At 43.6% G+C, this 14,472-nt stretch overlaps 1 protein-coding gene across 3 annotated transcripts in view; it reads right to left on the reverse strand.

Moving 5' to 3' along the window:
* rapgef6 (Rap guanine nucleotide exchange factor (GEF) 6) overlaps positions 1 to 14,472 on the reverse strand; it is a 145,040-nt gene that overhangs the window by 128,896 nt on the left and 1,672 nt on the right. For 2 of the 3 annotated variants that reach the window (XM_082548878.1, XM_082548877.1), the window contains exon 1: positions 10,347 to 10,861. The exons of the other annotated variant lie outside the window; for it this stretch is intronic. In XM_082548878.1, coding sequence (XP_082405004.1) covers positions 10,347 to 10,421 — 75 coding nt within the window. In that variant the 5' untranslated portion in view covers positions 10,422 to 10,861. Of the gene's footprint in view, positions 1 to 10,346; positions 10,862 to 14,472 lie in introns of those variants that run through there. 3 annotated transcript variants of the gene reach the window in all.

The following is a 14,472-nucleotide window of genomic DNA, read 5'->3' on the forward strand; positions in this document are numbered from 1 at the left end:
AGAAAGGGAACCAAAACAGTAAAGCGCCAAGTCTGACAGATTTCTGGTACCTCAGAGTACCACACCCTTCATGCTAAAATTAGTCGGTTAACTGGAAATAAACGTGAGTCATTTAAAAGTCTAAATTATCCAGAAAGTAGCCTAATGTTTACAAAGGAGAAAAATCAATGCATCTCTATTACAGATCATTGACAGGCATAAGTAAACAAATGTTGATAGTGAAAATATTAAGCAGATGCACAAATTTTATGAATCTACTTTTCTTTTTGTCATTCCTTAAAGCATAGCTACTTCCTGCTTTAGTACGTGGTCACCCTATGGTCACAGGAGCATCTCCTTACTGCTCATTATCACAAATAAAGCTGTCACGCATTAGTGGCAGGTCACTCTCAATAACCGCACCAACAAGATGGCTAACATAGCATTAACAAGCAAAGTGCATTCCAGGACACTGACATCCCGGGGATATTTATATATTTAAGAATTTAAGCCCTTAACCCCATGCCCCACCGGTTTTTTTTTTTAAATATCTACCAAGTTTTGTAATAATCATTTTGCAATTAGGCATTGCACACCAGCTTTTGGCAGAGCAACACAGCAAATGATCAACTCATGCATGCTGAGCATGTCAAGGTAACCCTGTCAGATAACTATGCAATATGACTCCATATGTAGCCTTGATCTGCATTCCCTACAAACCCAACAGCACAGAGCTGACGATATCTGCCTGTTCACGCCTGCTGTCCTGTGTGGAATGTAGTTACGCTTCCCACCGCTTACACACACACACACACACACACAGACACACACACACACACGCACAGCAGCAGTGACGTGCTATACCGTTTGCGCTATGCATTGCATTCGCATATGCTGGGAACCTTGGGCTTGTGGGCGGTGTGGTTGGTATGGTTGGTGGCACCCACAGGAAAAGCTGACGTGTTTACATTCAAACAATACCCAGCGGGACAAAGCCCCGCTGTTGTTGTCGACTGCTGTGTGAATGAGGGACTTCAAAACAGGCTTTAAACAGCTAAGCTATTAGGGACTTAGTATTACAAGTGGTTCTGTTTCAACACAAGCTTATAATGAATGTGTAAAGTGAAACGTGGGATTACAGAGTGATTAAGGCAGTAAACACAGACTATGGCTAGATTCGTTTCTTAGAAGGATTAAGTGAGTAAACACAGCTGACCAGAAAAGAGTGAAAGCAGCATTTCAGATACATTTATGTAACAATTAGTATTTTTGTCACTGGGGGTGGATTGAAACTAATGTAGCCTTATGAAACTCAGTGAAAAACCTTTGAAAATTCTGTGTTGTTCTAGTATTTCATCATATCCCTATTTAGATGAAACAGTGTCATAAATTGCTTTCATTATTACACTACTCTGCATTTTTTTTTTCAAAGCGCTAACTTTACCCTGGTGCCATTTCTCAGGCTTTACCCGCCTGCAGTAGCATATATATAAGGCTAAACTGAAACCAACAACCACAAACTACATAGAGGAGAAAAACTCACTCACTAGAACTTGAGTCACTACCAGTTTTTCAGCATCTGCCTGCCTCCCTCCCAGTCCACAGGCCCTTAAGCTCAGTTAGGAGGGGCCTTTATTGGATCCACAAGGAGAGCTTTCAGTGTCCCGGGTCAGGGGAAGGCTGTGTTTATTCACCCAGTTAAACACACAGACACACACAGCTTCGCCACTCATACACAGACTGCTCTGTGCCCGTTTAATTTCAGATTTCCTGTTGTCTCGGCGGTTCTTCTGGCACAGTCGGGTTTGTTGATGTCATTGCAGGTATGTGGGAGTATCCCCTGCAGATGCGAGTTAAGTTGCGCTGTGTTTACATCAGGCTGGATGAAAAGACCCTCGTCGTCTGACGCTTTGGGGCAGAGACTGACGAAATGTGACGATGTTGCAAGTATAGTCGCTGATATGACATGAGACTGTATATTCAAGTCATTCATGACTGTCACCTTAAAGAACCTTAATAAAGAATCAAGAGCCACAAGTGGAACTTTAGAAACCTGGTTCGACAGGCTCGTGGTCGTTAGGGGATTGCTTAGGTGTAAGGAAATGAAACCCAATGATTACCCAAGTCAAACCACGGTTAAATTAAAGGAGCAGGGTGGCCTCTCGGGTCTGTGTGTCAAAACAGTTCAATTTTATTTTATTTCTGTAGCGCCAAATCACAACAACACTTGCCTCAAGGGGCTTGAATTCAGGTTACATAATGGGGCAGCCTCACAGCAAGAAGGTTCCTGGTTCAAAGCCTTTCTGTGTGGAGACTGCATGCTCTCCTCTTTGCCTGCAAGGGTTTCCTCCAGGTACTTCCTCAGCTTCCTCCCACAAAAGTGTTACACAAATGCCAGTCAGTTCCTTTCCACATTTAGTGTCCTGTTAAAATACATTGATTAAACACTGATGAAAGGTTTCTGCCAGAAAATTCAATAGGCCCAGCAGCTGCAACCAGCCAGCATCCACCCACGAAGATGCCAGCTGTGCGGGACGGACGGATCGCTGCCCTGTGTAGGTGCAGCTTTGCTCACAGAGACAATCACAGACAAAAGACAACATCCAGCATGAAGACAAAGTCATTGTTAATCTTTAAAAAACTAGAAAGGGTAACAGTAGTGCAACAAAGATGCTTGCTATCTAAACAATTTTAACTATTGTCTGCTTTTTCTGTGACCAACACAACCACTGGTTGACTTGTGACAAATGCTGGTTGAAGAGTGAGATGCCATCCCACAATGTGTGACCAAGCTGGTGACCAGCACGAGGAAGAGGTGCCAGGCTGTTACAGTTGGTAAAACCAATAAATAAAAGTATTTTCCTTACAAATGTGGCACCAGTTAGGGAGAAATAAACAAGCTTTTCAGCGGTATAAGAGTTTTTGCCAAGAGGAATTGCTATAACAATGATATAAAGACCAAATACAAAATTTTGTACTTTTAGTGCTACGTTTACATACTCCAGTTAACCAGTGAATCAACAGGTTTTTCATGGACACCTTACACACCTCACTCTCATTCTCATTTAAATGCAAACACCGCATTGAACACATGGTGCTTCAGCAAAGGGTTCATCCTAGCTCATCTGTTGTTGCAGCAACAGATAAGCTAGGATGAACCTTTTATTGCCATCTGACAACAAACAGTTATTGGGCAATTCAAAGTGGACTTGCGTCATTTTGTCACCAGTACCTGAAGCAACACACCAACACGTAAGCAAGATCTAATTTAATTTGATGTGCACATTACTGTGGATAAAAAGGTTCATGTAAAATCTTCTAAGTAGGAACTTTTGTGTCATATCTTCTGCATTCAAATAGCACTATTTTATATCCATCTCGCATTTATCATTGTGAGATGTTTTCTCCCTGTTCTGGCGTGAAAGTTCACGTCAAAAAATTACACAAAAACTTCATCTGAGGTTTTCTTTATGCATCCACACATATCTGTCTAACATTGCCTACCTGACTTTCTCAATGTAAAAAACCCATATCTTCCCCCTCCCACCTCTGAAGGACCTTCTTGTATAACCTTCCAGTAACTTTGTCTCTTACTTTCCCCTTCCTGCCTTCTGTGTCACCTCTTCAATAATCTATACCTCATAAAAACATTCTTATCAACGAGTGCATCTCTCTGGCTCTCTCTCCCGCTTTCTGTATCATAAAAACTTCCTCAGTTTCCCTTCTGTTGTCGTGTATCTATTGTGTTGCAACTCTTTTTTTATGACTCATCTGACTGTTCCCCCACCTTCCATCTCTTTACCCTGTTCTAATCTTTTGATTTTTCCACTCTCCCACTTATTTTCACCCATTTTCTCCCTTTGCGTTACTGATCCAGTGTTTGCCTAGCACGCCAGTTTATAACTGGCATAATAGTCAGTCTGACACTGTGAAAGGAAGTCTCACAAATTCAGTTTCTCTTCAACAGATGTCTAAACCACAGGCCAACCTGTGGTTTAGAAACCAATAGTAAATGCTGAGAAATTTTCTGCCGTGTATTTATGTTTGAAAGCTTTGCAGAAAATTAAGAAAATATACCCATTTCTCATGCTAAGTGGGCCAGCAATGTACAATAGGCAGTTTTAATATGGAAACCACCTGCATTACACCATGTAGGTCGCCCCTCTTCCACCAAAGCAGTCCCGACAAAGCAAAGACCTCTAAAGACGGCCTGTGCTATCAGGCAGGAGGACACGAGCTATAGGTTCTTTAAGTCTCCTCCTCAGACTTTGTCACATTCATTAAAACTTTGCAGAATGATGCACCATCCTGTTGGAAAGGGGGTGAAGGGAGTCTGCACCAGTGTTTAGTACACGTCAAAGTGGCAGGGCCAACTTTTCTCAGCAGAACGAGAAGAGCTTTCTTTCCATAGTGCATGGACTCATCTTTTCTCCAGGTGAACAGTAGACGTGCGCCTGGTGAAGGAAGAGAAAAGCTGATTCATCAGAGCAGGCCACTTTCTTTCACTTCACCACAGTCCAACTCTGATGCACAGCCAGCTACGAGTCCATGTGAGTTACCATTAAGTCACACTACAGATCTTAGCCAGCATTAAGGTTTTCAGCAATTTATGCCACAATCAGTGAGTACTAGGCACCCATGACCCTGTTAAGAGTTCACTGGCTGTCTTTCCTTGGACTGCTTCTTATACTAATCACTGAATACTGGAAACACCCCACAAGACCTTCCTTTTAGGAGACACCTTGAAAAACTCTGTGCAGCCAACACAGCTTGGCTCATATCAAATTGATTCTTATGCTGCCCGTTTTTCCAGCACTTCCGCTTCAAAAAAGTGACAGTCCACATGCTGCCATATACATCCCGCAACTTGACAAACGCAACTGCAACAAGATAATCAGTGTCATTTACCTCACTTCAGCTGGCAGTTTGCGGCGTTCGCCTTCAAAAACGCTGCATCCAAAAATTTGGCTTTGAAAGGTTAATTCACTCGTCTAAAACATCACTTCCTATTCACTTCATTCACCTCGATGCTGCCCCTCGATGACAGAATAATGTCTCACTGACTATATTTTATAAACTGGCAAAAAAATCCAACGAATTGCTTGGCTCATCAAAAAATGTCAGTGTGTTCAAAAGCTGCTGATCTGAGATTTGATTCCATTTCTTGACTGAAAACTGGGAAAAAAAGGTTTTCACAGCCGCTGTTTAACAATGACTGTTATTATGTGATTTAGGAGGAAGAACAAGAAGGTGAAAGGAGAGACTGGTGGTCAATTTATTTCCCACTTTATGTGTAGAACAGCAGTAGAGCAAAGAATCATGGCTATTCTTCCACTCATACATTATAAATGACCAGGCCTGTTGTCATTAGTGCAGATAAGTGGAGTCAAGCTGTACAGGTCTATTAAGTCATGAGATTTGACTGGTTCTTTATAACATTTTTTTATAGAATTTTTAGGGTGGATTGTTGAAACAGATTAACTGTTATGGAAAAAACAATCTCTACTAATAGGGTTTTGCAATGCACTGGCAGAAACCCTGAAGTTGTATTCTGCAAAGTGACCAAATCCATTCATTTTCTTTTGCTCATCCAATTCAGGAGGGTTAGTGGGGATGGTGGTGGTGTGGGGGGTATTGAGCCTATCCCAACTGCCATAGGGTGAGAGATGGGGACAGGACGCCAGTCTGTCACAGGGCTAACAAAAAAAGACTGACAACCAGTCATGCACACATCAGATCCACCAGCCAGTTGGTGGATTTGAACCCAGGACCCTCTTGCTGTTAGGCAACAGTGTTAACCAACACGTGCCACCATGCTCCCTTAAATATGAAAAATGTCTGAATCAAACTTCAAAATGCAACCCACACAGTTCTCTGTAAAATGATGCATGTGTCAAACTGGTTTTTACTTTGGTTTGTTTTACTGGAGTACTTTCCTAATTTTGCAATAATTACGGTTAAAACAGCAACCCAAGAGAAAATTGCATAGTCTGAGGTACTTTATGGGTAATAAAATATCCTGTCGTAAAGTAGGCTGGGTTAATTACTGAAGCCTAAAGATATAGCTCAAACTGCAATATCAGTACAGCTAGAAGACGCCAGGCTTGTCTAGCAACATGTCTAGCCATGTTCAGTGGTAATTAGCTGTAAACTACATCGAACCAATTGGACGCCGCAAATATCTGAGAATATCAGTTTTATAGTTACTGGTGTCACGCATGTTTGGGTGTCTTCACCTCCTGCTGTCTATATCGCTGAAAGTCACCAGAAGCGTATTTTGAGCAGACTTTGTCAGCTGTGCAGCGATGCCCGAGCAACACCGAAGAGAAAAATAAAGTACCAATAAAAGCAAGAAGACTATATATGCCCACATGCAGTTTCAGATACTAAATAATGTGTGTGTACTTTGCACAAAAGCACATGCGGAGGCTTTCTTTTAATGTCATTCCCCTTAAGTGTTCTGTCATTTACATCACAGCACTTAAAGGCTCAGCATCAGAGAGAGGGGCTTTACCATCTTAGTTCACTTTCTAGAAAGATGCAACTGAGGTGTCGTGCAGAGCAAAGTATATTCCATATAAAACTGGAATTAGGATGCAATTTCCTGTCAGCCTCACGCAGATTTAGCTCGTTCTATGACTTTAACTATACCATATATATGCGACTCTGCATTTCCACGGTAACGGCAGATGACTGCCCCTCCCTAAACCAGGTTCTCCTATTTAAAGGGAGTTTTTCCATCCCGCTGTCACCAAGTGCTTGCTGATTATTGGGGTGTCTGTCTATTATTGTAGGGTCTTTACAATATAAAGTAACTTGAGGCAATTGTTGTGATTTTGCACTAAATAAATTGAATTGAAATTACAGTTACATGAGCCTCTCTGATGCAGTGACATTTTGATCAAATAAAGAAAATCAGAATACTTGGTACCATTTCCACTGTTGGACATCATCTAGCCTAGGCTGCCCTCAGCTGTGGGGCCAGTTTTAAAGAATGAATGGGAGCCAAAGGCCTCTAAAGAGAGGAAAATGACAAATGCTGACATTTCTGTGCTGACTAGACAGTACCAGGGCCCGTGGATGGAGGCCTTTAACCTGGGCAACAATTTTTTAAATCAACATCCCAGTGTTATCCTTTACTTAACCCTAATTTGCTGAGCTGTGTCAGCGCTGAGCAAACCACTGTCTTCGGTAGCTCCTGCTGAAACACACGGCCTCTTTTGAAACATTTCTCTGCGAGCACTCCAAGAACAAGGCTTCGACCACACACCGATATGCTCCTCCGCTCTGTTCATGCTTGCTGAGAGAGCAAGCATCTCTCCTTTACTTGCACCTTTCCCTCGGGAGCCTGTGGCTTTGCGATGACTGGAATTCCCATAAATATCCGATGTGTACTGGGAGAAGCCCAAACCACTGTAAATCACCCAGGCATGATTTGTCGTCCGTTACCACCGGGGCGTCTGGATGGCAACGAGAAAGGTAGGCAGGGAGGTAAAAAGACCCACAAAACTAGGGAGGGTTGGGGAGGAATTAAACGTGCGGTGGGAAAGATTTCACACTCAGCCAAACATCTGTACATGAGACAGGCGTACCTACAGCACATCCAGAAAATTCAGATGACAGGTTTCCAGTAAAGTACAATTGTGAAAATTCACCTGATTTAAGCACAAAGACTTCTTAGCTGTTTGTTTTCCAGTATGTCTCTTTCTCTTCTTTTGTATATAAATGTCCTGTTTGCTATTTATTCTTGCCGTTTACCATTTGTATTTTATTTCGGCACAGTTGATGTGGAGCACCTACAATTTAGTTGTACGTGTACAATGACAACAAAGGGCTAGTCTATTCTATTCTCTCACGCATACTCCATGCTGGCCGCTAAGCCACCGTGCTACATGCTCAATTGCTTGTGTTGTACCACCTTTTCCTTGCCCCAAACTCCTACAACCTTGAATGTGGCATGCTGACACAAGAAGGGACATGCTACTTTGCAAAGCAGAGGCCATAGAAACACTGCATTTTCAGTTTTCATCAAAATTTCGCAAAAAAGAAAAAAAATCCCCACAAGGCCTCGTAGCCCCTGTTTAATCTCAAGTTCATCTCTACTAAGCCTCAGGTACGGAGGGGGAAACTGATCTCTGGAAACCACGCTTTCATACCCAAGAACATGTCCCGACTCATGTAAAAAGAAAAACACAACGACTCAACATTATTATTAGTGATGTAGTACAACACAATGAGATGGGTAAAACATAAGCAGAAGAAGAGATCTGACGCTGATCTGCAACAGAGTGAAGTCAAGCCAGCAGCTAAGGTCAAGATTTGGTTGTTGTCACTGGAGCGAAACACGCGTTAAGGTCCTGAGATTGTGTGAGGATTCTGACACAGATTTGAGAAGATTTCGTGTACTTCTTGAATCTGGTTATTGCGTCTGTCGCACCTCAAATATAGCGAGTCTGTTTTTAGGCTGTTTGTTATTTGGAAGGTTTTTTTTCTGCCTCAAAGCAAGAAGATCTTGGGTTCGAATCAACCGACCAGCTGTGATCTTCCTGTGTGAACTTTGTATGTTCTCTCCGGGTACTTTGGCTTCCTCCAACAGTCCAAAAACATGCACTGGGTTAGATTAACGGAGGATTTGAAATTTGAAAAAGATTTGAAAAGCTCTGTGATAGACTGGCGTCCTGTCCAGGGTGTACCATGCCCTTTCACATTACAGCAGCTGCAAAAGGATCCAGACCCTAAACTGGATAAGCTGAAGAAAATGGATGATAGATAGTTGGATGGATGATATGACACTACCTACATCCTTTAGCGTCAGTCTGTACACTTAATCATGACCAACTGGCTCAGCTGTAGACTACTCCATGGCTACTTGTGAGAGTTTTAGACCAGGGGTGTCACACATAATGCCCTGAGGCCAAATCCAGCCCAGCAAAGATTTGAAATGCAAACAAGGGTCTACATTTTGGACCTAACTGTATTCTCTAAATTTACAGCTTCTTAATTATACCAAAAAGTAATTAAGTAAGAAATAAACACACAGCAACTCACCCATGTACAAATATGATCAGTAAAGTCAAAAAAAGAGTTACTTTGTAAGTATCACACACAAATAATCACAGACCCACTTCGTTGCCATCACTGTGTCATATTTATAGACTAAACAAGGTTGTTTTGGTTTGTTCAAGTCTGCACAAAAGCTCTCTATGACGGTGTGAAAGAGGCTTTCTACCTTCCATACACCCCACAAGCAAACAGGAAATTGGAGCCTTTAAAAAAAGAGCAGGGGCACCTCCAGAATTTTTTCATTGGGGTGGCCGTATGGGGGCACACCAAAAACAGAATTTCCAGTTTTATTATGCTGTTGTCTAATATAGATTCTTTAAAAATGTGGAAAACGAGAGAAAGAAAAGAATTATATGCCTAGTTAATTTCCCGCAATTAAAGTTGATAACACTGAAAATGGCTACATATGAAAACCAAATTAGAGTTTGAAATTCATAATAGTCGGTTTTAAATAACAAGTTAATGTTTCATCTCAACATAGGGTGTCTTCCTCTCTCTTCCTCTCACCTTTATTAAAATTATTACCAACATAGGACTGCCTTGTCAGGGGTGGCAGCAAATTCTGGGCGTGACCAGTGCCCCCCTTTGCCCCCCTCTTGGTGGCGCCCCTGAAAGAGGAGCCTTTCCAAAAGAAGAAAACACAATATTCTGGAGTCTGATTTTATGTGCCTACAACTTCAAAACTATCACCAGAAACTGAAAACGGAGGGGCTGTACTCTCTGAGTTGTTTTGGGTGGGTGGGGGGCAGAGAGTGTAACTAAAGCAATGACAAGCCAGCTGTGTTTCCATAGCTTCACACAGGGAGGAGGCAGAGGAGGGATGAGAAAGGAGCAGCAGCTATTAAACTTAACTGGCCTCGATCGGGATGAGGTTTGCACAAACTCACTCCCAGGCTTATGGATTTAGCCATCTGATGGGAAGCTGCGAGGTTAGGGTTTGTTTTGTAAGACAGGATGTGGGGGAAAAAAATTTTAATTAAAAAAAAAAAAAAAAAAAAAGGCAACCTTCTCAATGAACCACTCCAGAACCATCAGAAACTCTGACACTAAAGTCTGCTAATCTAAAAACTAGCTAAATATCTATTTCCCCCCCTTTCTATATTACAGACTGTTATTTAAGTCATGTACACTTTCCACTAACGAGCATGTGACTTCACTGAAAAGTCTCAATTAGATCGTTATACCACAAGCAAGCCACTGTTGGCTCAATCAAGTCAAACTCCAAACACCAAGAGGCGCAAACGTTTGATTTTAGCAAACATTAGCGAGGCAATGCTAATTAAAGAAACGCTGGTTTTGTTTACCTCCGCCGTCCGCAGCGAGGGCGGCTTCTTCAAAGCCTGCTTAAAGGAAGTTTCCATAGCGCCGGTCATTTTCATAACTTCGGCTCAAATCCACAGTAGGACTTTTTACTCCGTCTGACTCTCACTTCACGTCTCCTAGCTGCTCTTAGTCGACCCGGGATGACCAAATCCCCGTGGATCTTGTCCTCGCCAAGCCGAGCATGGATGGAGTTTACTCCAAACGGACCGACCGAGAACTCCTTCTTCTCCAGGAGAAGAGAAAGGGGGGGAAAAACTTCACTCTCAAGTAGCTCCTCGTTACTGTGCGTCTGAGAGAGAGCAGGCACCGCCAAAGTGTGACAGAAAGTTACGTCTGTTGGACCTGCTGCCTTGATTTCTGTACATCTTTGGTAAAGGAAATATCCACTTCGGTAGTCAGCGTCATTTAGATCCAGGAGTTCAGATTTAGATCCCTCCTCCCGCGAATCCGACGGTGGAGAGTTGACGACATCTGTCTGCCCGAGCGGGGTGCTGCGTTTACGTTCTGTCGAAAATTACATTTCATCGTGATAGTAGCTACACGTGTGCGCCACAAGTGGTAGCTACAGTTGTGCTCATAGGTTTACACACATTCGTCGTGGACGTTTAATGATATCTGTTAACTGTTTTTGTTTTCCCCCAGGCTGAAGTGACTGTACAGCAGGTTTGACACAACACCAATACTCAGAACAAGGAGAAATTCAGAGAGATTAGCGATCATATAAGTAAGAGAATTGTAGATTTACATAAGTTGTCAAGGTCTCTTAGAGCTACAGTTGTTTGCCAGTTGTTTCTAAACAACTACAGATTTCAAGATCAACCATTTAAACAACTATTTAAATAAAACTATTCAGACACAAGCATGACCTGAATTAGAAATGGCTGGAACACCAGCATCACCAGCAGTGTCCACAGTGAAGCAAGTTTTACATCACCATGAACTGAGAGGGTGTTGATAAAGAAACAAGACAAGCCCCTGCTCCAAAATCAGTTTGTTCAAGCTCAACTGAAATGTGCTGCTGCTAGGGGTGCAACGATACACAAAATTCACGGTTCGGTTCGGTACTTTGGTGTCACGGTTCGATATTTTTTCGATACAAAAAAAATGTTCATGCCTTTTTAATTTGTCATTTATTAAAATTATAAATATATATTTTAACTCAAAAGTACAGTTTTTAAATTTAATGTTGCTGAAACAAAAATAATTAAAAAAATAAATATATCTGATTGAGGAATCACTCATCTTTGGAAAAGAGAGTTTATTACAGAGAAATGGCTCTTTCCAAAATAAAAGCTATACTATACGCTTCTTCTGGGCTATATTCTCAGCAGCATATTGTAGCGGGTCAGGGCTGTTCGGGGTTCTGTTTGTACAGTTATGTTTTGTTTATGTTGCCATAGTGACGGGTGAGCCTTCTCGCTGCAACGGTGTGTCCTTCCGGGGTCAGAGGGCGCTCTGTGTGTTGTTGCTGTGCGGTTGCCGCGCTGAGGAGTTAGCTAGCGGCAGTGTTCTTCTGCAGATGTCAATAAACGGCTGTGCTCCCTGGCTAGCTCACGGTAAGCAAGACCAAACGACACCTCCCTCTCCTCCTTGTCTGAGCTCGCCACATTGGTGTCAGAAGTGGGATGATGGTGGCACCCCATGTTCTGACCCGAGTGACTTTTCCCCCGCCTGTCGTGACCGGCGGTGCGCCAAAAGAAGGCACCTGGATATTTGCAAAGTGAAAGCAAAAAACAAGCGCAAATTCAAACGCGATTTCAATATGTCACATATTGACAGTGGCTCACCGATGCCAATGACATAATTACCCAGCTACATTTCCGAAAGAATGCAAAAGCATTGACATATATTTTTCCTTCCTACAATAGCCCGACGGGCAGGGCAGAGATAGATTTTGGTAGCCCGACTGGAAAAATCGCTAGCCCGATTTTGCAAGCCCTGTGTTACAGGCATGGCCCTTTAAGGATGAAGCCTGATGGGAAATGTATTCGGGATGTGTGTAGCGGGACTGCCTGGTGTGTGTGTGTGTGTGAAGAGAGAGAGCGGAGAAGGGGAAAAAGTAACGGTTAGCTACAGAAGAGACGGAAAGAAAATAAATAAAAGGAATATAATAACTCCCTCGACAGCCAGAGTTGTGTCGGCGATGCTCGCTGTGAGTAAACTGTTTCAGCCCACTGTACGCTGTGTTCGTGCCTTAGAGAAGAAATAAAGTTCAGTGAAGCAGTTTCCTACGCCTCCTTCGATCTTTTTGCTAGCGGAGTTGACTTGTATAGTAAGCTGTTGCCGGCTACGAGTCAGTTACGGAACCTTCAAGTAACTGCCAGAGGTTTCCTTACTACGGTTCGGGGCCGCGGATCTGGCGCGGTAACACCTGTATCTGATTGAGGAGTCACTCATCTTTGGAAAAGAGAGTTTATTACAGAGAAATGGCTCTTTCCAAAATAAAAGCTATACTACACGCTTCTTCTGGGCTATATTCTCAGCAGCATATTGTAGCGGGTCAGGGCTGTTCGGGGTTCTGTTTGTACAGTTATGTTTTGTTTATGTTGCCATAGTGACGGGTGACGCCCTCTTGCTGCGACGGTGTGTCCTTCCGGGGTCAGAGGGCGCCCTGTGTGTTGTTGTTGTTGTTGCTGTGCGGTTGCCGCGCTGAGCAGTTAGCTAGCGGCAGTGTTCTTCTGCAGATGTCAATAAACGGCTGTGCTCCCTGGCTAGCTCACGGGAAGCAAGACCAAACAACACCTCCGTCTCCTCGTTGTCTGAGCTCGCCACATTAGTGTCAGAAGTGGGATGATGGTGGCACCCCATGTTCTGACCCGAGTGACTTTTCCCCCGCCGGTCGTGACCGGCCGGTGCGCCAAAAGAAGGCACCTGGACATTTGCAGGACTTTGTGTGGGGCAATGGGGTCGTCGGGGACGACTGACCCCTTAGGCGGGGGCTATGTAGCGGGTCAGGGCTGTTCAGGGTTCTGTTTGTACAGTTATGTTTTGTTTATGTTGCCATAGTGACGGGTGACGCCTTCTCGCTGCGACGGTGTGTCCTTCCGGGGTCAGAGGGCGCTCTGTGTGTTGTTGTTGCTGTGCGGTTGCCGCGCTGAGGAGTTAGCTAGCGGCAGTGTTCTTCTGCAGATGTCAATAAACGGCTGTGCTCCCTGGCTAGCTCACGGTAAGCAAGACCAAACGACACCTCCCTCTCCTCCTTGTCTGAGCTCGCCACAATATTAAACATATCAGGTCCCCATAAGGAGAATCATGTGCTAACGGCTGTCTAAATGACTCGGGTAAAGTTTGTAACATGCATGCTTGTTGTTTTTGTCTGCTTCCACTTGTCTTTGCACTAGGATGATGTCGGCGTAAATGTGCAGTCATATTCGTTGTGTTCCCACTAGTGCTCCGTTATCGAGCTACCCCTGCGTGGGGCTAGACGGCTAACACGTTAACGAGCTAACTGCTCGCTAACACACTAGTTCCCACCCATGTAATTGAGCATTGCGTGGCACATCCAACATACTGTTTTACTTTAGTCCATGACACGCTTACCTTCAGGGTCATACGTCACATGAAAACCAAAATAATTCCAAACGCCACATCTGAATGAGGGTGGGGAAGGTTCAATTTGCCATGTTGCAAGGAGAGCTTAACTTCTGTCTCGCTAGCTTGCCCTGCGCTCTTCCTTCTGATGATGCTGTCTGTGTTGAGCGCTCAGTGGATCTGCGCTCGACAGTGCAGCCTAGGCTGAGTAGTCGAACGCAGATTTACTGAGCGCTCAACACAGACAGCATCGTCAGAAGGAAAGTTGATAAAATAAATTACAAATGTTGTATTGTTCGATACATATGCGTACCGAACCGAAAGCACTGTATCGAACGGTTCAATATCGATACGAGTATCGTTGCACCCCTAGCTGCTGCCCACGTTGACAAGCCAAATGTCTTCTGGAGAAGGGTTTTATAATCGGACAAGCAAAAATTGAGCTCTCTGACCACAGCGACAAGAGGCATGTTTGGAGACTTTCCAGCCTAAGCACACTACCAGCTATCAAGCGTGGTGGTGGTAGCATCATGATTTGCGGTTGATTTGCTGCTAGTCCTACTGGTCCTACATTGC

Source organism: Aulonocara stuartgranti (genome assembly GCF_965226115.1).
Source record: "Aulonocara stuartgranti genome assembly, chromosome: 10".
Classification (NCBI taxonomy): domain Eukaryota; kingdom Metazoa; phylum Chordata; class Actinopteri; order Cichliformes; family Cichlidae; genus Aulonocara; species Aulonocara stuartgranti.